The sequence below is a fragment of the Panthera pardus genome, unplaced genomic scaffold, assembly GCF_024362965.1.
Source record: "Panthera pardus isolate Hobbes unplaced genomic scaffold, ASM2436296v1 HiC_scaffold_24, whole genome shotgun sequence".
In the NCBI taxonomy this organism is placed as follows: domain Eukaryota; kingdom Metazoa; phylum Chordata; class Mammalia; order Carnivora; family Felidae; genus Panthera; species Panthera pardus.
The window spans coordinates 32,778,851-32,803,776 of record NW_026526810.1 but is presented as its reverse complement, the minus strand read 5'-3'; the positions used below and the strand labels follow the sequence as shown (position 1 = coordinate 32,803,776).

The following is a 24,926-nucleotide window of genomic DNA, read 5'->3' as shown; positions in this document are numbered from 1 at the left end:
TCCATCCATTCTATTCCTTTCATGTCAGTTCTTTCAGGTTCTTCAAAACATTGTGCTTCCCCACCCCACCCCCCACCCCGTGTTTAACATGCCATTTGTTTCTCTTCCATGATCCAGTTAGCTTTTTTCCAGCTAGCTGCATATGTCTGTAAGTTTACATAACTGGCTCATACAATGAAGAGAATGCATAGCAAATTTATAGTTTAGAAAATGATAATAAAAGGCTATCATGCTCCCACCACCCAGTTAACATTTCCATAACCCCCTATGAGAGATAGTGTTCTTTTATGCCTCCAAACCTCTGCACATGCTAGAATGCCTTAGTCTGCATGGTGAACTCATCATTTGGAACCTCAGGTCAGCTCTACCTCCTCCAGAAAGCCTCCACTGAGTCCCTTGAGAGAGACTTAATGCTTCCATTATGCCTCCATTATGTCATTCCTAACAGTATTATATTTGCTTACATGTTTGTCTCCCCAGTAGATTGAAGATTCCAAGTATTACTTAATCTCTGAATCTCCAGCAAGCAGCATAAAGGCTGGTAACACTGTAAGCGTTCAGTAAATAGAATGGATGTCCATACAATCTGGTTTGCCTAGGAGAGTCCTGGTTTATGCTTGTTGTCCAAGAGTGATTTTTCTAAGTGCTTCCTTTACTCACGAATGTGTCTAATGTAAATGACCAATTACATAATCACCCTGTCAATACATGTGAAATGGATGAATTAATGAATGGAAGATTTTCAGGAAGAGCCAATATGTAAAGATTTTCAAAAATTCAACAGCTGGCCACTGTATCTCCTTCCTGTTTGAGAAGTGCTTGACTTTCTTGGAGACAGAGATGAATTTGTACAGACCAGATGTTCAATAACCTATATTGCACAATTAAGTTGAAAAATGTTAGCATATTCCTACTTTAAGAAAATCTAGATGTAAAATATGAATTTATACTATAAATCCATGTGACAGAGATGATTAAATATTATGTTGACTACATTGTAAAAACTAGAAGGTGTACAAATTTTTATTTTTATTTTTTTTAAAAAATGTTTATTTATTTTTGACAGAGAGAGAGAGAGAGACAGAGCATGAGCGGGAGAGGGGCAGAGAGAGAGGGAGACACAGAATCCGAAGCAGGCTCCAGGCTCCGAGCTGTCAGCACAGAGCCCGACGCGGGGCTCGAACTCACAGACCGCGAGATCGTGACCTGAGCCGAAGTCGGACGCCCAACCGACTGAGCCACCCAGGCGCCCCGAAGGTGTATAAATTTTTAAGAGCTGACTTTACTGCTTGTTGAAAGTCAGAAATGTAGATTAAATACTGCTGAAATGATAGCATAATCAATGGGGGCACACACACACAAACACACACACACACACTAGTTGCATTTGCTTTTATGGAAAGATAAAATCTCCTTGAGTTTCACATTATAAATAAAAATTTTATTTTAATTAAATTTTATTTAAAGCTTTTTTTGGTTATTCAAATAGAAAAGTAGTCTTTAATTACTGTTAAACAAAAAATGGGAAGTGAGGTAATTCATCTTTTGACAATAATCTTTCCCTCCAACAGTGTCATCTTCTTTGAAAGTCAAGGTAATTTCCTGTAAAGAAGGATTTTAATAAATTACAAATACATAGTAGATTCTTGTCCATCTACTTCCTAACTACTTAATGCACTGTTGCATAGCAACAATTTTGTTTTCCTGCTTCTTCTTTGTTGGCAGTGTGAGAGTCTGAAATCTGCACTGGCTTGGTCGAGCTCGGGAATCTTTCTGGTACCAGGGGTGCAGGTATCCATTGTAGAAATCAGTAGCTGTTAGCGTTTTCTTGAACATCACTGATCGAACACCAATCCAACCGTCCTAAAGAGCAAAAGACAGTGACTAGACAGTGGTGGCAAAACTCTTACATTTTAGTTTATAGAACTTTTATCATGAGAACAAACAAACCTACAAATCTTACCAAATGCCTAGCTGCAGACAGCACTGTACTAAGTAACATACACGTTTCTTTGCATTTATTACTGAGTGATAACAAATGCACAGACCTGAATAAATTAAACCTATTTAAACATAAAGGAAGCAGAATAAAGATGTTATATTTGCATGGTACTTTACAGTTTTTAGAGTATGTCCATATATCTTACTATGACTGGTCATCAAAAATAGAACTGCTCTAAAAGGCAGATCCACTATCATCCCCAGAGGGAATTGATTTTAGAAGAGAAAACCGATGCTCAGAGGTGAGTGATTTGTCCGACGTGACATAACTGGTGGCACTCAAACTCACATGTTCAGACAACCCCATCTTCTATGAGAGTAAACTGCAGATTTGCAATACAGATATATAAAGACCCAGACAAGGACAGCAAACATGTGCACCCTACATTGTTCGAGAATAAGTTGAAGAAAGATGAAGAGAGGTTGATGTGGAAGCTCTGTATCTATAGTCTATGTAGGTCAGATCACTCTACCACTCTTTCATTCATTCATTAATAAGTTTATTATTTATTTATGTTTACTTATTTTGAGAGAGAGAGCAAGCGAGCGCACAAGTGGGGGAGGGAAGAAAGGGGGAGAGAGAGAATCCCAAGCAGGTTCTGTGCTGTCAGGGCACAGCCCAATGTGGGTCTTGAACTCATAAGCTGTGAGATATGACCTGAGCTGAAACCAAGAGTTGGACACTTAACCAACTGAGCCACCCAGGCGCTCTTATCACACATTTCAAACACAACCTCTTGAGCATGAAACATTGCACATAAACACCATGAAGGAAAATACCAGGAAATGGAAAAAATGTGCAACAGCTCTCAGGCCACTGTCATTAAATAATAATGGTTCTAAAGTCATTTTATGTTGTTTTATTTCATTTTTTAATGTTTATTTTTGAGAGAGAGAGAGAGAGAGACTGTGAGCAGGGGAAGGGCAGAGAGAGAGAGAAGACACAGAATCCAAAGCAAGCTTCAGGCTCTGAGTTGTGAGCTGTCTGCACAGAGCCCGATGCATGGCTCAAACTCACCAACAATGAGATCATGACCTGAGCCAAAGTCAGATGCTCAACTGACTGAGCCACCCAGGTGCCCCTCAAGTCATTTTAAATAGTTAAGAAATCCCCTCTTTAACCACTGTTGAACACTAAAAGCAAGTAGGATACCAGCACTGTGGTAGTTCAGCTACATACTTTCATATGTCTGTCTTCTGTGATCATCATATTAGCAAGACAACTTGCTAGTTAAATAAGACTTGTTAGTTTGTTTTTTTTTAAGTTTGTTTGTTTGTTTAGAGAGAAAAAGAGAGAGAGAGAGAGAGAGAGAGAGAAAACAGGGGAGGGACAGAGAGGATCCCAAGCAGGCTCTGTGCCATCAGCATGGGGCTCAAACTCATGAGCTGTGAGATCATGACCTGAGCCAAAATCAAGAGTTAGTTGCTTAACCAACTGATCCACCCAGGTGCCCCAAGACTTGTTAGTTTTTTGTTTTTTAATTTTTTTAACGTTTATTTATTTTTGAGACAGAGAGAGACAGAGCATGAACAGGGGAGGGTCAGAGAGAGAGGGAGACACAGAATCCAAAGCAGGCTCCAGGCTCTGAGCTGTCAGCACAGAGCCCAATGCGGGGCTCGAACTCACGGACCGTAAGATCATGACCTGAGCCGAAGTTGGACGCTCAACCGACTGAGCCACCCAGGCGCCCCAAGACTTGTTAGTTTTAACAAGATCTTGTTAATTACAATGGATTAGTGAGAATATACAAATTTCTTTTAAGAAAGCACTAAGGTTACTGAATCTTCTTTGAGTAATAATGCTTTGGTAAAACATCACTTTAAAAAAATTATACTAGAGATTCAACTATTTCTTAAGAAAATTAAACTGCCCAGATTGAGGGGCGCCTGGGTGGCTCAGTCGGTTGAGCGTCCGACTTCGACTCAGGTCATGATCTCACGGTCTGTGAGTTCGAGCCCCGCGTCGGGCTCTGTGCCGACAGCTCAGAGCCTGGAGCCTGTTTCAGATTCTGTGTCTCCCTCTCTCTCTGACCGTCCCCCGTTCATGCTCTGTCTCAAAAAACTAAATAAATATTAAAAAAAAAAACAAAAACTGCCCAGATTGAGACAATGTTCAATCTGATGGATAAATAGTTGAGTAAAATCTTAACTAAAAATGATTAAACTCAGTAAAACAAGTATAGTTTAAAACTAAAAGAAAAATGTACCTTGCAACAAACCAGCAGTATTTGTGACTGTTTGTGATATATTACTGATCCTGGAATAACAGGTTGTCCTGTTAATTTTGGATCTAAAGAATGGGGGGAAAAGGATATTAGAATAAATAATTATTATAAATAACTTCATGGCGCTTCTGAAAAATCAAACAAACATCCTGGGAGGCAGTACTAATACTGGAGAGGGCATACCTGCTGATGTCCTGACTTTGTAATCCAAACTTACAATGGAGCCATAATGCTGTGTGTATCTCAAACTCAAAGGGAAGCTTTCAGTATGCATAGGAACTTATGAGTCCTTCACCCAGTCTCCCAAGATTAACTAAAAATGCTGAATTTAGAAATTTTGACCATTTGGGGGAAATAACTATCTACCAGTGGAGAGGTATACAGGAAGCTTAGGATCTAAGCTGACCCTTCTATCCATGACCAAACAAGTCTTAGATTCCTGGGGAACTCTGACTCCTTCTGTGCTGGGCCAGCTCCCTCTGTGACTCACACTCCTTCAGTCCACCACATCTGGAGGCACTGATGGGCTTTAGAATGAACAGACTGTGTCATGAAATGCTACACCCTGGTCTAGGATTCTCACTAAGATTTTCATTATGATATTCACCAGAATGAAACTGACCAAATCATTTTGCACTCCCTGAAAACCTTAGTATAAAGAATCAGAGCTTAAAATAGGATAGTAACACTGCTTTGCCTACTTCCCACATTCTTATAATGACTGAATGAAAAAATACATGTGAATGGACACTGCAAAGAGCAAGACAATAAATGAATATAAAATATAATTATTGAACTGACACAAACTAAAAGAACTCTTATTTTTAGTAACTGTAACCTGTGGTAAAAAAGACACATTTTCAAATGGACTATAGTGAAAACATTTTCCACATCAGCTATTCAAAAGTTAGTACCAGTGAGGATTGAACTATTAACTTCTACCAGTTCCAGAAGTTTAATGGCATTATCCATCCAGAGTGTCTGCAACGGAATCTGCAAAGAAAATTAAAGAAGGTATAATAAAAGAATACACTTAACCCCCAAACCCTTTTCAACTACTATTTTGTATTATTATGGTCTGACTTCTCTCCCAATTACAGAGGAATTGGGAGCGAAGTCTCTAAACCTTACAAAACAGAACACAGGTGTGGCCTTCTACATAAGTCTCCAAGATTGTAAGACCTTAAAACACTCTTTTAAAATCAATGTTTGGGCCGCCTGGGTGGCTCAGTCGGTTGAGCGTCTGAATTTGGCTCAGGTCATGATCTCACGGTTCGTGAATTTGAGCCCCGTGTCGGACTCTGTGCTGACAGCTCAGACCCTGGAGCCTGCTTCGGATTCTGTGTCTCCCTCTCTTTCTGCTCCTCCCCTGCTCATGCTCTGTCTCTATCAAAAATAAATAAACATTTAAAAAAATTTTAAAAATAAACAAATAAAATAAATAAATAAAAATCAATAGGGGTGCCTGGGTGGCTCAGTTGGTTAAGCGACCAACTTTGGATTTCAGCTCAGGTCATGATCTCCATGCTGGCAGTGTATACTTGGGATTCTCTCTCTCTCTCTCTCTGCCCCTTTCCAGCTTGCTCTCTCTCTCAAAGTCAATAAATAAACTTAAAAAAAAATCAGTGTTTATATCTTTATTAACATTTCTAATGTAAGGGGCACCTGGGTGGTTCAGTTGGTTAAGCGGCTGACTTCGACTCAGGTCATGATCTTATAGTTCATGGATTCAAGCCCCATGTCAGGCTGTGTGCTGATAGCTCGGAGCCTGAAGCCTGCTTCGGATTCTGCATCTCCCTCTCTCTCTGCCCCACCCCTGCTCACGCTCTGTCTCTCTCTCAAAAATAAACATTAAAAAAAACCAAAACATTTCTAATGTAAGATTTATGTTCATTATAAAAAATGCATTACCACAATTACATTAAAAAAAACTTAGTAAGTATTCTGTACTCCCATCCCTAGAAGTAACCACTGTTAACAATTTGATGTGTATAACCTTGTAGTTTTTTCTACAAATATTACAAAAATCTAGAGCGTACTGTTTTTCAAAGGGACTTCTTTGCTTAACAATAAGCGTGGGCAACTTTCATCAGTGCATGTGTGTCTATTTCAGTCTTTATCTGCTGTACTTGTACAATATTCCATTTTATGACTATGCCATAATTTATGCAACCAAAACCTTTATGATGGACATTTCAATTACTTTCCATTTCTTATTACTATTAATATTTTTTTCCCAGTGTGTAGACTTTGAATCTTGGGTACAGTAATTTTTTCCTATGTGTAACTTTTTTTAGTTTTTTGTAGTAATATTAGCCAATCTTTTCTCTCATGACTCCAGTGGTTCATGTCAAACTTAAAAGTGCTATCCCACACTTTAAGATTACTAATATTGTAAAATTATTCAACTGTGTTTTTTCCCCAGTTCTTTGTGGCTTTACTCTTTTATATTTAAATGCTTGATCCATCTACATTTTATGTTGACTTTGAAAGGCAGGATTTGAGGGCTTCCTCCTCTAATGGCTAACCAGTTCAGTTGTCCCAACCCTATTTACTGGACAATCCATCTCACCTTTCCCCACAGTGTGAAATGCCACTTTTGTCACTTTTGATTTTAGACTCATAAAAATTAACACATACCAGGACACAAGTTCTCTCAAATTTCTGAAGTAAATAAATTGATTTTCAGGCTGTAGTTCAATCCTCCATTTCATAGATGAGGAAAGTGAGGCCCAGAGAATGCAGCTATATTCCCAAGTTTAGACACAGTTAGTTAGGAGAGCCAAGCACCGGAATCTGTGTTTTCTCATTCTCAGCTCAATGCTCTTTTTATGAGATTCCCTAAAGAGGACAATTTAATTTTCAGCAGAATTAGGTTGTTGCAAAGATTTGAACATTGCATCAAAGAATTAAATACATTTGATTCATAGGTGTTCATGATCTTCAATGTGACATGTCTTGGTACAATATCCTCTTCTTTTTTTTTTTAATTTTTTTAAAATTTTTAAACATTTTTTAAGTAGGCTTCATGCCAATTTGGGTCTTGAACTCACGACCCTCATTTCGATATCTGAGCTGAGATAAACAGTCGGACACTTAACCGACTGAGCCACCCAAGGCGCCCCAGTACAATATCCTCTTCTCAAATTTGCTGACTTATTTTTCTTTCACCCACTTCCAGCAAGAGTTATGAAACAATTTTCATGTAACTTTTTTCTTTCAAAGAAATCAAAATATTTTTGAAACATGCTGACTAAAAAAAGGTTTATGTTTACTGAGAGTTATAAACATGCAAGACATATAGTTCTTGTTCAGAATATATTCTTCTTGCTCTTGAGGAGGGTAAAGATCATCTTCACCTTATCATCACAGCATTACAGAAAGCAAAGGGATGGTAAGAATATAGTCATTTCAGTATCCACCATCATTACTGTCAAAATCATATGTTTGCACGGATTTAATTCACAAGGTTTATCTCCTTTGATCTTGGCAGCTGTGGACATGGTCATTAACCCCATTTTAGAGGTAAAAAAGCAGAAACCCAGAAAGGAGTTTTGCTCTTGGTTAGTAAATGGGAGCTCTAGGAATCAAATTTTACCTCCTGGCTCCTAGGTTCTCATTCTGTTATAGCACAAGCTTGTTCTCAGTAGAGAGAAAAGGTGAATTATACAAGATAAGGATCATTATATAGTAATGTAACTGCGTTTAATATTTTAAGGAACTATCAAACTACTTTCCGTAGCACCTGCACCCATTTACATTCCCACCAACAATGTATGACGGTTCCCAATTTCTCCCTATCCATGTCAACACTTGTTATTGTTTTTTTTAATTATAGCAATCCTAGTGGGTATGAAGTGGTATCTCTGTACAGTTTTGATTTGTATTTTTGTGGCAACTAACGAAAATCATCACTTTTTCATGTTGTTAGTGGCCATTTATAGATCTTGGAAGAAATATCTATTCAGATGCTTGGCCCATTTTCTAATGACGATGTTTTGTCTTTTTGTTGTGGAGTTGTATAGGATCTTTATATATTCTGGATACTAGACAATTATCAGATATGTGATTTGCCAATATTTTCTTCCACTCTGTAAGCTGTCTTTTCATTTTCTTGATAGTGTTCTTTGAAGCCCCAATAGGTTTTAATTTTAAAATCCAATTTCTGGGGCGCCTGGGTGGCTCAGTCGGTTGAGCGTCCAACTTCAGCTCAGGACATGATCTCACAGTCTGTGGGTTCGGGCCCCGCGTCAGGCTCTGTGCTGACAGCTCGGAGCCTGGAGCCTGTTTCCAATCCTGTGTCTCCCTCTCTCTCTGCCCCTCCCCCAGTCTCACTTTGTCTCAGTCTCTCAAAAATAAATAAATATTAAAAAAAATGCAATTTCTCTATTTTTAGTTTGGTTACTTACGCTTTAGGCAACATATTTAAGAACCATTGCCTAATTCAAGATCATGAAGATTTATCCCTAGGTTTTCTTCCAAGAGTCTTATCATTTCAGCTCTTATATTTAGGTCTCTGATCCATTTGGAGTTCGTTTTTATACATGGTGTGAGGTAGGAATCCAAATTTGTTTGAGTGTGGATATCCAGTTGTCCAAGCACCATGTGTTAAAAAGACTATTCTTTCCCGGGGTGCCTGGGTGGCTCAGTCAGTTAAGTGTCTGACTCTCGGTTTTGGCTCAGGTCATGATCTCAACTTTGAGCCACGTTGGGCTCTGCACTGACAGCACAGAGCCTACTTGGGATTCTCTCTCTTCCTCTCTCTCTCTGACCCTCCCCTGCTCATACTTTCCATCTAAAAAAATAAACTTAAAAAAAAAAAGACTATTCTTTTCCCATCAAATTATGGTGGTACCCTTATCAAAAATCGATTGACCACAAATGTGAAGGTTTATTTCTGGGCTCTCAATTCTATCCCATTGAGAAACAGGTCTATTCTTATATCAGTACCCAACTGTCTTCATTAGTGAAGCTTTGTAGCAAGTTCTGAAATTAGGAACGGTGAGTTCTTTAATCTTGTCCTTCTTTTTCAAGATTTTTTGGCTATTCTGGGTCTCTTGGGATCCCATATGAATTTTACGATAAGCATGTCAACTTCTGCAAAGACGTCAACTGGGATTTTTATAGGAATTGCGTTGAGTCTGTGGATCAATTGGGGAATAGTGCCATCTTAACAATATTCTTCCAACCCATGAACAAGAAGGTCTCTCCATTTACTTAGGTCTTCTTTACTGCTTATTAGCTCTAAAAGTTTCTTTCGGATTCTTTGATTCTGTACATAGAGCTTTAGTTATTCCTTTCCAGTCTGATTCTGTACTGTTTCTTTTTTCTTGCCTGATAGCCTTAGCTATAACCTCCAGTAGAATGTTGAAGAGAAGTGGTGAGAGTGGACATTTTTGTTTCATTCCTGATCTTAGGGGGAAAGCTTTCAGGCCTTCACCATTAAATATGTTAGCTGTGGGTTTTTGTCAGGTTGAGGAAGTTCCCTTCTACTCTTAGTTTGTTGAACATTTTTATCCTGAAATGGTGTTGGATTTTGTCAAATGCTTTTTCTGCCTCTGTTGAGTAAATTATATGCTCTTTATTCTATTAATATGGTACGTTAATAGATTGATTTTTGTATGTTGATTCAATCTTGCATTCCTTAGATAAATCCCACTTGATCATGGAATATAATCCTTTTTTATACATTGTTTGATTTGGTTTGGTAATTCTGCTGAGGATTTTTGCTGCTATATTCATAAGGTGGTTTTCTTTTCTTGTAAAGTCTATATTGTAAAGCCTATTTTATTGTGAAGTCTATTCTTGTGAAGCCACTATATTCACGTGGCTTTCTTTTCTTGTGAGGTCTTTATCTTGTTTAGTCTTCCTTAGGTTTTGTACCAGCTGCTCCCTCTGTCTGAAATGCTCTTTTCCTGAACTTGGCATGACTGGCTCCTTATTGTCTTTCAGATCTAAACTTAAATTTCAGTTCAGAGATTCCTTCCCCATCTACCAAGTCTAAAATAATCTCCAGTTAATCTATCACATTATCCTATTTTAATTTTCATCAAAAAATTTATCACACTGATATTTTTCTTATTTGCTTGTTTCCATCTTCTCACATCATTTGTATTTCTAATACCTAGAACAATGCCTGACACATAATAGGCTCTCAAAAAATATTTTGTTTAATGAATGCACGAATATGTGAATAATAGCAGATAACATTTAATGAGTACCTACTCTTTGCCAGAAACTATACTAGATGCTTCTTATACATTATATCAGCCCTAATTTTCAGATGAACAAACTAAAGCTCAGAAGCTAAATAACTTTCCCAAGTCTACCAAACTAGGAAGTGGCAGAGACAAGAGGGAACCCAGCTCTGTCTGGCTCTAAAGTCCATGTTCCTTTCCCTACGTCATTCTGCTGCAATGGGGAAAGTACAAGGTTTACAGTGAGACAGATCTGGTTCAAAACCTGACTCTCACTAACTAAAAATGTGACCTTGTGCAACATCATTCAATAACCATCCATTCTCTACTTCAAGCCTCAATTTCATCAACTTAAAATCAGATAATACCCACAATGTGCGATTGTGATCTTCACTGAAGAACTTGGCATGCTAGAGATATTCAGCGACAGCTCTCCTTTTTAACCAACATTAATAACAGGTGGTCCATTAAAAATCCCACACTTGGTAGGCCTGGAGTTCAAACAACACAAGAGACTATCAAAATGAAGGGGAAAAAAACAGTATATTTGTCAAAGAACTGAGAATTTAACTCAGGCATTTTATTTATTTATTTTTATTTATTTATTTTTTAAAGTTTATTCTCATTTATTTTGAGAGAGAGAGAGAGGGAGAGAGAGAGAATCCCAAGCAGGCTCTGCACTGTGCAGAGCCCGACATGGGGCTCGAACCCACAAACCAGATCATGACCTGAGCTGAAATCAAGAGTCAGACGCTTAACCTACTGAACCACCCAGGCGTCCCTCAGGCATTTTAATAAGTATTTATTTTTAGTTTTTAAAAAAGATTTTAAGTAATCTCTACACCCTCAACGTGGGGCTTGAACTTAACAGCCTCGAGGCTGAGAGTCACATCCTCCACTAACTGAGGCAGCCCGGCACCCCAGGTATTTTAGTAAGTATTTAATAAATACTGTAAGTACAAATAAAGAATTATGTAATAAATAAGTAATTTAAAGTTACAACTCCATTTGGTATACTATCTGTAGAAATTGAGTATTTAAGAATTCTGTTGTAAAAAATTGGCTACAGGCAGAAAGACGTACTGGAAAAAGCAATAGATTAGGAATGAGATTTATATTATTTAGTGATGGGGCACCCATCATTCCCCTCATCCATGAAATGGGTAATAAAACTTGGTTATGTGAAACTGCAATATATATATATTCAAAAGTGCTTTGTAATTCTAAGGCCCATATAAAAACTTAAAGGAATGACATTCTGATACATGCTACAACATTGATGAACCTTGAAGACATTATGCAAAGTGAAACAAGCCAGACACAAAAGGACAAATATCGTTATGATACCATTTATATGAGGTACCTAGAATAAGCAAATTCTAAGAGACAGAAAGCAGGACAGTGGTTACCAGAGACTGTGGGAAGGGAAGATGGGGGAATCAGTGTTCAGTGGGTACAGAGTTTCAGTATGGGATGATGAACAAGTTCTGGAGATGGACAGTGGCAATGGTTTGCACAATGAAATGAATGTACTTAATGCTACTGATTTATACACTTAAAAATTGTTGAAATGGTAAATTTATGTTGTATTTGACCAAAATTTTTTTTTAAAGTTTTAAAAATAAAATGAATTTCAGGATTCTTAGGTTTGAGATTCAGTCCTAAATAAAAATATTTACACACACACACACACACACAAAGACAATTAAGTAAAACTGCAATCTGACTTCCAACTTACTATATTTCCAATGGCACGATAAAGTCTGAATATTTGCTCTGAAGTTTGCTCCTCCCATTTTATACAGCTGGTACCAGCAGAAATCTTAGGGGCTGAAAGATAAAGCCAACAGCAAGAATAAATATCAGGTTCCATGGCCATGAATTGGTAACATTGATGCTGAATAATAGATATAAGAGAACTTGTATTATTTTCTCAACTTTTGAATATGTTTGAAATTTTCCATAATATGAAGTAAAAATAAACAAATTAACTATACAAATACTATGAAAAATGGGTGAATTTCTTTATAACCTGGGTGTAGAAAAAGCCCTCCTAAGAATGACTCAAAATCCAGAAGCAATTAAAGAATGATAAATATGACTACATAAAAATAAGCTTTTACTAAAAACAACCTTTTGTAAGATGGAGAGGTCATAAATTAAGTGAAAAAACAAACTGAAAGTATCTATAATTTTTATCACAACACTTTAGATTTATAATAAATATAAGTTATATGCTAATCTATGTATATACATCTATGTAATATTATAATAACATATCTAGGAGTACTTTATATCATATAGATTTATTTAAATCTATTACATAGAGGCACCTGGGTGGCTCAGTCAGTTAAGTGAAGTCTGACTTCGGCTCAGGTCATGCTCTCACAGTTCCTGAGTTCAAGCCCCTTATCAGGCTTTGTGCTGATGGTTCAGAGCCTGGAGCCTGCTTCAGATTCTGTGTCTCCCTCACTCTCTGGCCCTCCCCTGCTTGCGCTCTGTCTCTCTCTCAAAAATAAACAAACATTAAAGAAAAATTTTTAAAAATCTATTATATAAAGTACTCCTAAAAGCTGAGAAGACCAAAAATGTGATAGAAAAATGGGCAAAAGATATAATGTCCTTTCCCAGAAAAAAGAAATGCAATTAGTCCTTAAACATATAAAAAGATCCTCAACCTCACACATAGAAGTAACGTAAACTAAAACTACTCCAAGATGCAATTTCTCATCTATTTGATTAGGAAGTAAAATATGCTCCAAGTTATCTACAATGGGATTATTTGAAATAGCAAAAGCTTGGAAACACCCAAAGTGCCCATCAATAGGGGTTCTGTTAAATAAATTATGATCTATCCACACAAGTAAGAACTATGCTGCCATAAAAAGGAACAAGGTGGGGCGCCTGGGTGGCTCAGTCAGTTAAGCATCTGACTTCAGCTCAGGTCATGATCTCACAGTTTGTGGGTTAGAGCCCCACATGAGGCTCTGTGCTGACAGCTCAGAGCCTGGAACCTGCTTCAGATCCTGTGTCTCCCTCTCTCTCTCTACCCCTACCCACTCACTCTCTGTCTCTCTCTCAAAAATAAATAAACATTAAAAAAAATTAAAAAAAAAAAAAAAGGAACAAGGAAAATCTCTTCTTACTGATAGGAAAGGGTTTCCAGGGTACACTGTTAAGTTAAAAAAAACCCAAAGGTACAAAAGAGTGTATATTTTATGCCACCTTTTGTGAAAGAAAAAAAGGAAAAATCAATAAAAAATATGTGGTTTTGCTTATTTTGATAAAAGGAAACAACTGGAAGGCTAAATCAGAAACTCATTTAGTTACTTATAGAGGGAGGGAAACCGGAAGGAGGAACTAGGGATGGAAGTGAAACTCCTCTGAGTATAATTCCTCAAATGCCTTAAATTTTTTAATCACAGAGATGTTTTATGTGATTCAAAAAATCAAATTTAATCATAAAGAGGAAAAAAAGCAACTATGAAAATTAAAAACAAACTGAAGCAAATAAATTTAACTATATATCAAACTAGGTAACAAAACCACATGGAAAAAATAATCATCTCCAGTAAGTTTTGAACACGGTACTCTGACTGCACACTCTTAGCAGTCTATGGACAAAAAAAACTGCAGAGAAATCTGAAATATTACTCAGTAGTTTTACTGTTTATAGTAATACTGGTGTCGTAATTTTGAAACTATTTTATGCCTAGCAATTAAATAAATAGGTCAGTGTTAATTTTTGAAAGTATTAACAGTTTAAAAGAAAATATAAGAAAAGCCCTGAAATTAAAATTTAAATCAGTAACAGTATGAACTCAAGTATTATTTTAAAAATATAATGCCTCAGGATGCCTGGGTGGCTTAGTTAAGTGTCTGACTTTGGTTCAGGTCATGATCTTGCTGTTCAGAGTTCAAGCCCCGTGTCAGGCTCTGTGCTGACAGCTCAGAGCCTGGAGCCTATTTTCAGATTCTGTGTCTCCCTCTCTCTCTCTGCCCCTCCCCTGTTCACACGTGCGCGCGCGCTCTCTCTCTCTCTCTCTCAAAAATAAACATTAAAAAAATATATATATAATGCCTCACCTTGTCTATTGACACCTTAACCTGGAACACACAGTTGCACCAGACTGTTTCTAAATATCACCCCCTGCTAAAATGAACAACGCTGAGAATTCACAAAGTGAGCCTGGGACATCTTAGAAAAAGAAAGCAAGGAAGCACTCAAAAACTACCTGGGGTTGTCAAAGGATACAGAACCAGGGGTACCTGGGTGGCTCAGTCGGTTAAGCATCCGACTTTGGCTCAGGTCATGATCCAGAGTTTCGAGCCCTGTGTCCGGCTCTGTGCTGACAGCTCAGAGCCTGGAGCCTGCTTCAGATTCTGTGTTTTCCCCCTCTCTCTTTCTGCCCCTCCCCTACTCACACTGTCCTCTGTCTCTCTCAAAAGTAAATAAACATTAAAAACATTTTTTTTATTAATAAAAACAAAATAAAGGATACAGGACCCAACTTTAAGGGGCTCCCACTGGCCAAATTTGGGATGACTTGAGCAGTATAAAGAATTATAAATGCAACTAACTGTAAAACACACTAAATGAAAATTCATGAGTCATATAATAATTTAAAAATCTCATTTGCTACCATAATTGAAGGTGATTATGGCACCCACTTCTTACTCTAAAAATTGGTAGTTACAGAAAGAATCAAGCATTGATCCTACCATTTTTGGATGAACTAAAATTCATCTTCAATTAATGATGAAAAGCTCTTCTTTACAGAATAATGTCAAGTATTAAAGGTAAAAGGAATTGGAAAATCACCATTTTTGCAATCCCTAATGAAATAAATCATTTAACGAAGAAGCATCAACCCATGCCAAAATTATTATGTGAAAGGTTGGTAGAGAACAGGATGTTTGCATGGTGCCAAAGCATTACCCCACAGATTACCTACCCCTGCAAAAGCGGAAATAAATCTTTGTACTGGACTCAACCAAGTGATCCAACTTAACCTCACCAGCCTCGATACAACCCTGGTATTATGGCTCACTGATGTGACATCCAAAGACTGGAGTAGACTGGAGTAGACAGAGGCAACACTTCTCTGAGTATACCCTTTTAAACAGTTTTGACTTTTGAATCACGTAAATGTTTTACATGTTCAAGAAACAAATCATAAAAATAAAAAGCAATCCTTAAAATTAAAAACAAACTGAAACAAATATCATTGGAACACAGTATCATCTATGAAATACCCTTTCCAAAAACTTCAAGCCTGAGTCTAATCAAGGCTTTAAAACTTCCAATTCACAAGAAATCTAAGGGCTAGAAAAACAAGTTAAAACAACACCGGAAGGAAAGACAACTAGCCTGGTCTCTTCAAAAAGTCAATGACATGGAAGGAAAAAATTTGTGGAGAAATTACTCTAGATTAAGGAGACATAACAACTAATTACAATTAGATGTTAGTTTGAAAAAAATATATGGTTAAAAAATAAGTTTTTAGACAATTAGCAACATTTAAATATGCACTGGATATTAGATGCTATTAGGGAACTGTTCATTTCTCTTAAGAGATGCATGCTGAAGTATTTAGGGATGACAGGTTACGATGCATACTTCCAAACGATTAAGCAGAAATCTAAAAATATGTACTAAATAGGGGTGCCTGGGTGGCTCAGTTGGTTAAGCGTCAGACTGCAGCTCAGGTCATAACCTCTTGGTTCATGAGTTTGAGCCCCATGTCAGGCTCTGTGCTGACAGCTCAGAGCCTGCTCCTGCTTCAGATTCTGTGTCTTCCTCTCTCTCTGCCCCTCCCCCACCCACGCAGTCTCTCTCTCTCTCTCAAAAATAAAAAACATTAAAAAAAGATTAAAAAAATATATGTACTAAATACACACACACACACACACACACACACACACACACAGAAAAAAAATGTGGCCAAACATTAATAATTGTTGACTCTGGATAAAACAGGTATTCACCATCTTTTAACTTCACTCTGTTTGGTACTTTTCCATATAAAGAAGTGGGAAAAAATTTCTACACCTTCATGAGGCTACAAGGGTAAGAGGGGAAGGGAGACCATACCAACCATTCTTTGGAAAGGGACATACAAGTGGGCACTAAATCTTTAGTCAAAATTAAGAGAAATGTGCAAGTGAGGAAGTCAGGACGTTCAGGTGCTATCAAGACAGACAAAACCTCATGGAGGAGGGAAGGGTCTCCGCAGTCCTTGCTCACCATGTGTCACTCCCTCAGTTGGCTGCTGCCTTCCATTGCTCAAACTCTCAGGCAAATTTTTCAAAACTGAAATAAGCTTAAAAAAAAAAAGAGAGAGAGCAACACATTCAAGATGAGAACAAAAACAGAAATACATTATAATTCAGTACCATGACACTATCAAACATTTTGAAGGAGCTGTGTGGCAGGGCAGGGCAGTAAACTGGCTTAAGCTGTGATGACATGTGTCTACTCAATGGAGTTTGAGTGTGGATGTTGCTCTCTGCAGGGTATGGGGCAATGTTATGCTTTTAGAGAACGCTGAGCTTTGCCTGGCTATGCAAGCTCTGGTGTCAGGACAGCATGTGCTCCAGAATCCACACTCTGACCCTGAGGGAGGGAAGGGAGTGGAGCCTCAAAGAAGGAGAATGTACTCTGGAGTCACACAGTTCTGGGTTCAAATCCCAATTCCACCACCTACTAGCATGTATTGTGGAAAAGTTATTTGAGAAGTTTATTGGGAAGGTAAAATAATAATAATAATAATAATAATGTCTACAGAGTTTCTAGAATAGTCCTGGCACATGAGCCAGTGCTCAATAAATGAGAGCCACTATTACAAAAACACTTCTGAGGCGAGTGCCTAGATTAGAAAGCACCATCTAGATGGGGGAAAACTGTCCTCTATAGAAAATTAACTAGTTCATGTGAAAATCATTAATTTGGTCACTAAGCATTCACTCAGACCTACTGTATGCAGATTCAAGCTACACAAAGCTGAAGAGCTCGTGTATAGCCAGGGGGTCCACAGAGCTCCAGTGTGTGTGGAGGCAATGGTGGCCGCACAGGCACAGAAGTGGGAGAAGTGCCCAGTCACCGAGTGAATGGCCGCTGGCCAGTCTGACGGGGGCACCAGGTGATTCTATGAGACTAAGGGTGAGACTGGCAAGAAGAGTCTAAAGGGCTCTGAAACGTGGTGTGGTGGACCACAGAAACACATGCATTTCATTTGAGAGCCTTTATTAAGCACCTACTCGATAAATTTCTCAAAGACTTACATGAGAAATGCCAACCTAAATTTTAGAAAGCCAGGGACAGAAATCACTTAAAAGAAAACAGCTGCAAATTTCACATCATGGAAGTGTTCCTTTCATCATAAACAGTTAGGAGACCTACTGAATGAGTAGAAAGCAGTGGGATATGGGAGAACTGTACCATGTTGGCACCCAGTCTTGACAGCACTGCCTCCAGTTCCTTTGCGGTGCTCTTAGGTGGCACAGGAACCGTTTCCTGTTTGAGAATTGGGCCTACGTCAAACCTATAGAAAAGCAAAAGCAAATGATAACATTACTATTTTTTAAGATCAATGTGTTTGTCTACATGAGTGTTTACACATCACAAGAATAGTTTAACCCTGGCTGTGAATTTCACTGTTAGCCATTAGCCAAAGAGAAAGGTCAGTCTGAAATAAGTAAAATCTTGCCTGTATTTAGATCTTAAATCTATTTTTTCCCAAAGGAAATAAGTATGAAGCTGCACATTAGGGATTTAATTGCAGTTACAAATAAGTCCACCTTGGTGCTCCTCGGTGGCTCAGCCTGTTAAGCGTCCATCTTTGGCTCAGGTCATGATCTCATGGTTCATGGGTTTGAGCCCCGCTTCCGGCTCTGTGCTAACAGCTCAGAGCCTAGAGCCTGCTTTGGATTCTTTGTCTCCCTCTCTCTCTGTCCCTCCCCTGCTCACACGCTGTCTCTCTCTCAAAAATAAAAAATAAAAAACATTAAAAATAATAATTATACCTTTAGCAATAAATAGTATTTAAAAAGTTTCTATTTATACAATGAAGGCATAGAGCAAAAAATTGATTTTCCAAGGAAGTACAATTAAATTCATAATGATTTCTTCCTGTAATTCCTTTCTCAAAAGACAAGAGTTTTGCCTGGATTATAATCACTGGTGATTATAAGTAGGCACAAGTGTATTTGCATTCCCATAGTCTTACATTTTTACATCTAGCTCTGTAAATACTGGCTATCAACTTTTATTAGAAATATGCTTTATTTTAAATATTTAACTTTGTGGTTGTTAATTATAGTTCCAATTTAATTTCAATTTAATTTCTATTCTATAAGCTTTAATAAAATTCTTACTATGAAAAATTACAAACATCCATAAAACTAGAGTGAATAGTCACCTGATCCCCAAATAACATCACCCAGATTTTAGAATCATCAAAGTTTTGCAACTTGTTTCACATGCTCCTCCCTTTTTCTGAAGTTAGTTAAAGCAAATCCCAGATATACAGCTGTTCTTGTGAACCTGTGAATTATTTTCTATGGGGACATTAGGTGATAACAGATAGCAACTTAATATAATCCTGTTTCTTAAACCACAGTATGATTTTAAAAAAATTAAATGTTTAAGACAGTTATATTACACATTGGCATACAATATAGTCTTATTTCAGGTTCCAAAAATTTTTGACCACAGAAACCTAGGCTAACAGAACTGAGATTTGTAACAACTAATATACAAAAATCCACCTCTCATTTACACATCTTTTAAAGAAATCCACTTGTTAATGGTATAATTTATTTCAATCAACAAGCCACACATTTCACAAGGACTTTAAAGAGATACTTCATAATACAAAACCACATATAGTTTGTGTTAAAAACCAGGAAAAGACAGAAAGGGAAGGCACTCTGGAGTTAAGAGGAATTAGCACCATCCATTCATCTACTTCCATGTCCCTTCCAAACAGATTGACAACAACAATGAAAATTACAAAGTCTAGAGAAAAGAAAATATCTTCTACCTTTTAGGTCTAATTTGCATAATTGTCACTCCAGTAACTGTGTCTCCATGAAGCACGGTATGGATTATAGGCGCTGGACCACGCCACCTCGGGAGGCAACTGGGATGGACATTCAATATGCCACTGAGTCAGAAAAAGGCAGAAATTAGTGTGCAAATGGGCTTTACCATTTAGTTCCTGCTACCTAAACAAATATGCTACTTTTTATCATTATACTTCCCTAGAAAGTTTGAAAAACAAGGTTAAATCTAGTCTTATACCTGAGGTGCCTGGGTGGCTCAGCTGGTTAAGCACCTTACTCTCAATTTCAGTTCAGGTCATGATCTCACGGTTGGTGAGTTTGAGCCCTGCTCTGACAGTGCAGAGCCTGCTTGGGATTCTGTGTCTCCTCTCTCTCTGCCCCTTCCCTGCTCGTGTGTTCTCTCTTTCTCAAAAATAAATAAAAGAAAATCTAGTCTTATATCATCAGTAAAGGAAGCCAGAGATTAAGTTTACTTTATTACCATAAAAGGCCAATGAAACTCAATTAAAAACAGAACAAGAACAAACTCACTGTTCCAAAGGTGTTCCACAATAATCTGTGATGTCTGGGAGTTCTTAAAGATTTTACTTTTTAAGTAATCTCTACGCCTAACATGGGGCTTGAACTTAAAACCCCAAGATCAAGAATCACATACTCCACTGACTGAGCCAGCCAGGCGCCCCTTGGAGTTTTTAAATAAAAGCAAAAAATACCTTTTATACTGTATGAGAAGAACTACTCAAACCCTACTGTGCATCTCATGGACAATGTGAATGTTTATAGTTTAGTCACATAATTACCCTTGTTTCACTTAGTTTGCATATAGAATGCCTAAAACAAGCTTCTTGAATCCCCATCCAATGATGTATTTTTTTTACCCTAACACACGTATTGCCCATAGATGAGCAACTTAAATCATTTACTAAGTAAGCTATCTTAGTTTAATGATGTCTCCACCGCAGGAATATGCACTTGGGAGTGTATGTCTAAGAGATAAGAGTCTTATATTCAAAGCTCTGTTCAGACCAGTCTCATTGATCCAACAAATATTTACTGAGCACAGTTCATGTGCTGGCATTGTTCTAAGTGCTGGGATACAAGCAACACTGAACCAAAGGAGAAGAAATTCTGCCCTCAGGGAGCTTATGCGCAAAGGGTGGGAGATAAACAACAACAAAAAGTGCAAAAAGTCTGCCAGATGGTTCTAAGGGCTGTGGGGAAAAATAAAGCAGAGGAGTAGGAGTATTAGGTAGGAGACTACAATTTTAATAGGAGTCACAGAAAATTTTACCAGTAAGATGTGAAGAGGTGAGGGAATAAGACATGCAAACATATTCCAGGCAGAGGTAATAAGTACAGAGATTTTGAAGAAGGTAAATGCTGGGCAAGTTCAAGAACAGCAGAGAAGCCAGTGTAGTGTGGCTGGAGCGGAGTGAACCTGAGGAATAACACTAAGACAGCAAGGAGGGGACCAAACCCAGTAGGTAGGCCCATATAAGGACTCTGACCTCTTCTGAGATGGGAAAACACCAGAGAATTTTGAGCAGAATGACATGATCAAACTTCTGCTTTAAAAGGATCATTTTGGGGGCGCCTGGGTGGCTCAGTCGGTTAAGCGTCCGACTTCAGCTCAGGTCATGATCTCGCGGTCTGTGAGTTCAAGCCCCGCGTCAGGCTCGGTGCTGACAGCTCGGAACCTGGAGCCTGTTTCAGATTCTGTGTCTCCCTCTCTCTCTGACCCTCCCCTGTTCATGCTCTCTCTCTGTCTCAAAAATAAATAAATGTTAAAAAAAAAAAAAAAATTAAAAAATAAAATAAAATAAAATAAAATAAAAGGATCATTTTGGGGCACCTAGGTGGCTCAGTCAGTCAGTGTCTGACTCTTGAGTTTGGCTCAGGTCATGACTTCACAGTTGTGAGACTGACCCCCGAGCTGGGCTCTGCGATGGGCGTGGAGCCTGCTTAAGATTCTCTCTCTCTCCCTCTGCCTCTCCCCTGCCTGGCTGCTGGGTTGGTAAAAGATTGAGAAGGCCAAGGACAGGAATAGACACCAGTTAGGGGGCTACTGGTTAGGGGGCAGAATGACAGTGAGAACAGCAGTAAAAGTGTTGAGAGAGCCAGTCAGATTCTAGATAGAATTTGAAGGCAGAGCCAATAGAATTTGCTGATGGACTGGATGTGTGGGGTGAGATAAGCAATAAGAATGACTGAAAGGTTTTGAGTCTCAACAACTAGAAGGGTGGAGTTGCCATTTGCTGAGATGAAGATGTAGGGAGAAGCAGGTTTGGGGCACAAGTTCAGGAATGCAGTTTAGGACATCTTCTGTGTAAGGTGCCTATCAGACACCCAAGCAGAACTGTGGAGGAGGCAGTGTGCATCAGCGGCCTGGAATTCAGGGAGAAATCTGAACTGGAGGGACAAATTTGGGAGCCGTCAGTATATACATGGAGTTTATTTTATTATTCTTGTTAATGTTTATCTATTTTTGAGAGAGAGAGAAGACGCAAGGAGGGGAGAGGCACAGAGAGGGGGGTAGAGGATTGGAACCAGGCTGTGTGCTGACAGGAGCAGAGCCCGATGGGGGGCTCGAACTCATGAGCTGTGAGATCATGACCTGAGCTGAAATCAGAAGCTCAACCCACTGAACCACCCAGCTGTCCCCATAAACAAGGAATTTAAGTGAGGGTGAGTGAGAGCCCATAGATCAAGAGCATCATATATTCGTGACACCAACACAATTTTTTTTACCTTAAAATACTAAAGACAGCAGAACTAGAATTCAAGTCATTGCACTTTAAACACCAGGCCCATATGCAAAGACCAAGTCCTCTATACTTTATTTCCTTTAAAAAAAACTTACTAGGGAAATTTAAGAATAAGAGCCTCACTCAAAAGTCGGCCAAATGAAGCTACCACTCCAACGTCAAATTCTCCAGATCCCACATCTGGCCACTCATACACGGGAAGCTGAGATTGGACAGCATATTGCTTCACTGGCAGTCCTTTTGGTGATGGGGAGGGCACTGTGACCACCTCCAATTTTTCAATTAACTCTTCCTCTTTGTTTTCCCTACGTTGGAAAGATTGGAAGAAAATGTTAAGACAATGACTCAAAGCTAAACTACCTCCCATACTTCCACAGTACTTTTGTGGTTAAATTCACAAAACATTTAAGGGTAAGTGATTAAAACTAGTACAACTGACTGAGTTTTTATTTTGTATTTAATTTTAATTATTTTTAAAGAGCCACATGTGGCTAGTGGCTACTGTTTGGATGGCATGACTCTAGAAATTTCCTGTGCATACAGAAACACACAGTACAGACATTTTACACAACTAGGATATTATATATATTGCTCTGCATTTTGTTTTTTTCCTCTTAACACTATATATACCATTTTATGAGTCTTTTTAAAAAGTGGGTTCAATATACACTTGCTTGTATATCTGTCGGACATTTCTAAAATAAAAAACTGGAAACAGTAGCTGTCTGTGAAGAGAGGAACTGGGAAGTGATAGAGGCAGAAGGAACTGCCTTTTCACTGTATATCCTTTGAACCTTTTGAATTTTGTACCACAACCATGTGCTGGTCAAACAATAAATACTTTACACACACACACACACACACACACACCCATGGGCATCATTTCATAGCAGTACATTTAGTACTACTACTTTCTTTTTACCTGCTGTGTAGTATTCCAGTACCCGGGGGTGGGGTTAATTAATTTAGCAGGTATTGCATCAGGTATGGAGAAGTAATAAGGAAATGAGTATATAGCGACAAAGCATAAGAATAATGGAGTTGCCAAGTGAAACATCAGCAGAAAGGTCAGCACACAAGCAGTGAGATTCTGGAGGCACTTTGGGGAAAGCAGCATGTGGAGAGTACATCAGGGAGGGTATGCAAAGGGACCATGTATGAAGGGAGTGTTTCCGGGTGCCAGGGCAGAGCACTAGAGGGAGGGATATGATACGAGGGGATTGACGGGGGAGACAATAGGAGGGCTGCTGTGTAGAATTTGCAGGGAAGACTTGGAGAAGGCAGAAATGAGTGTTGGAGACACATCAGGAAAAAACGGAGTGGGGAAATAACAAACAGAAGTTGGGAGAAAGAAGGCAGAGCAGTATATTTGGGTAGAGCCACTACCATATACCATATGGACTTTCAGAACAGAGTGGATCTCAATTTTTTCTCCTGTAAATAAGATTTGTTAAATTTCAGAAGTACTAAATGTATACCTTATGGACTTTCAGAACAGAGTGGATCTCAATTTTTTCCCCTGTAAATAAGATTTGTTAAATTTCAGAAATACTAAATGTATACCTAAGAGTTCTGATTTGTAAATTTATTCAGTTGAAAGTAGTTCGGTTTTGGACTATGTCCTCATTGTGGCTCCAGAAAACTGAGTCCCGTTGCATACAAGGAGATGGGGGGCAGGGAAGTGAGACATGGGTATGCCTGTGACCGGCAAGAAGCCCAAAGGATTGGTGGGTACAAATTAGATGAAGAGGAGGCAGAAGGAGTAAGTGGAAAGGGGAGGACTTTGAAGTCAGACCCTGTTTCAAGGCCGAACCAGCTCATTTGATGACCTTGGGCAATCTCCTAACCTCTCCAAGCTCCGGTTTCCTTACACACAAATGGGGCAAGGGGGTGGTGGCTGTGGTGGATGAGGTATGCAAAACGACTAGCGCGGGCTTGGCCCCTTGAAGCGCCCGGTAGCGCTAGGAGAACGGATGAAGCCGGGAGCCGGAGTGTAGACCGGAGGGACCAGACGGGAAGGGTGCACCTTCCGGGCGCCCGGAGACGCCAAGATCTGGGCCCAGACCCTTCCGGCGCCGCTGCTATCCCTGACGAGGAGTCCAAGCCCTCGGAGCTGGCGCAGTGGCTCGGCAGCAGCGCCTTCGGCAGCCGGGCCCCCCAAGCCCCGGCCCCGGTACCTGGCGGCGTGCAGCGCCCGCAACGCCTCTCGGGCAAACTGGTCCGTACCGAAGAAGAGCACCCGCCAGGGCGGCTTCTCGCGGACTCGGACGCCCCGGCCGTCTTCCCTGCCAGGGGACGCACCAAGCCCGGCCAGCGCTCGCCACTGGGGGGTCGGCCTTGCGTCCGGACCACCACCAGCCGGCCGAGAACCCCAGCAACGCCGCACCAGCACCCTCATAGCCTCTGAAGGAAGCCTACCCTGCGCAGGCGCGTCGGAATGGGAGGCGTGCGCGTGCTAGGCCGGAGGGGCGGGGCCGGGGAGGAGAGCTGAAGGGCGGGTTCTGCTAGCGACTGGGGGCGTGGCCTGCACGGTTGGAGGCGTGGCCCGCCTGTGTTGGAGCTCAACTAGGAATTTGCGGGCTCATGGGTCCCCGTGAATTTTGTTGCATTTGTTTGCACGATTTAGGCAGTCTCCCAAAAGAAGTCTTTTGGGAACAAATCATGTGTTTTCA

General features: G+C 39.4%; 1 protein-coding gene across 1 annotated transcript; it reads right to left on the bottom strand.

The window, feature by feature from the left end:
• Positions 1–1,419: 1,419 nt before the first annotated feature.
• On the bottom strand, positions 1,420–24,926 carry MTFMT (mitochondrial methionyl-tRNA formyltransferase). Its single transcript, XM_019441792.2, has 9 exons — positions 24,432–24,926; positions 22,350–22,559; positions 19,468–19,590; positions 17,865–17,967; positions 16,671–16,746; positions 12,162–12,253; positions 5,141–5,219; positions 4,209–4,291; positions 1,420–1,863 (listed from the first exon to the last, which is right to left on the bottom strand). Exons 1-9 carry the CDS (start codon positions 24,650–24,652, stop codon positions 1,666–1,668), a joined length of 1,185 nt encoding a protein of 394 aa, XP_019297337.2. The 5' UTR covers positions 24,653–24,926; the 3' UTR covers positions 1,420–1,665.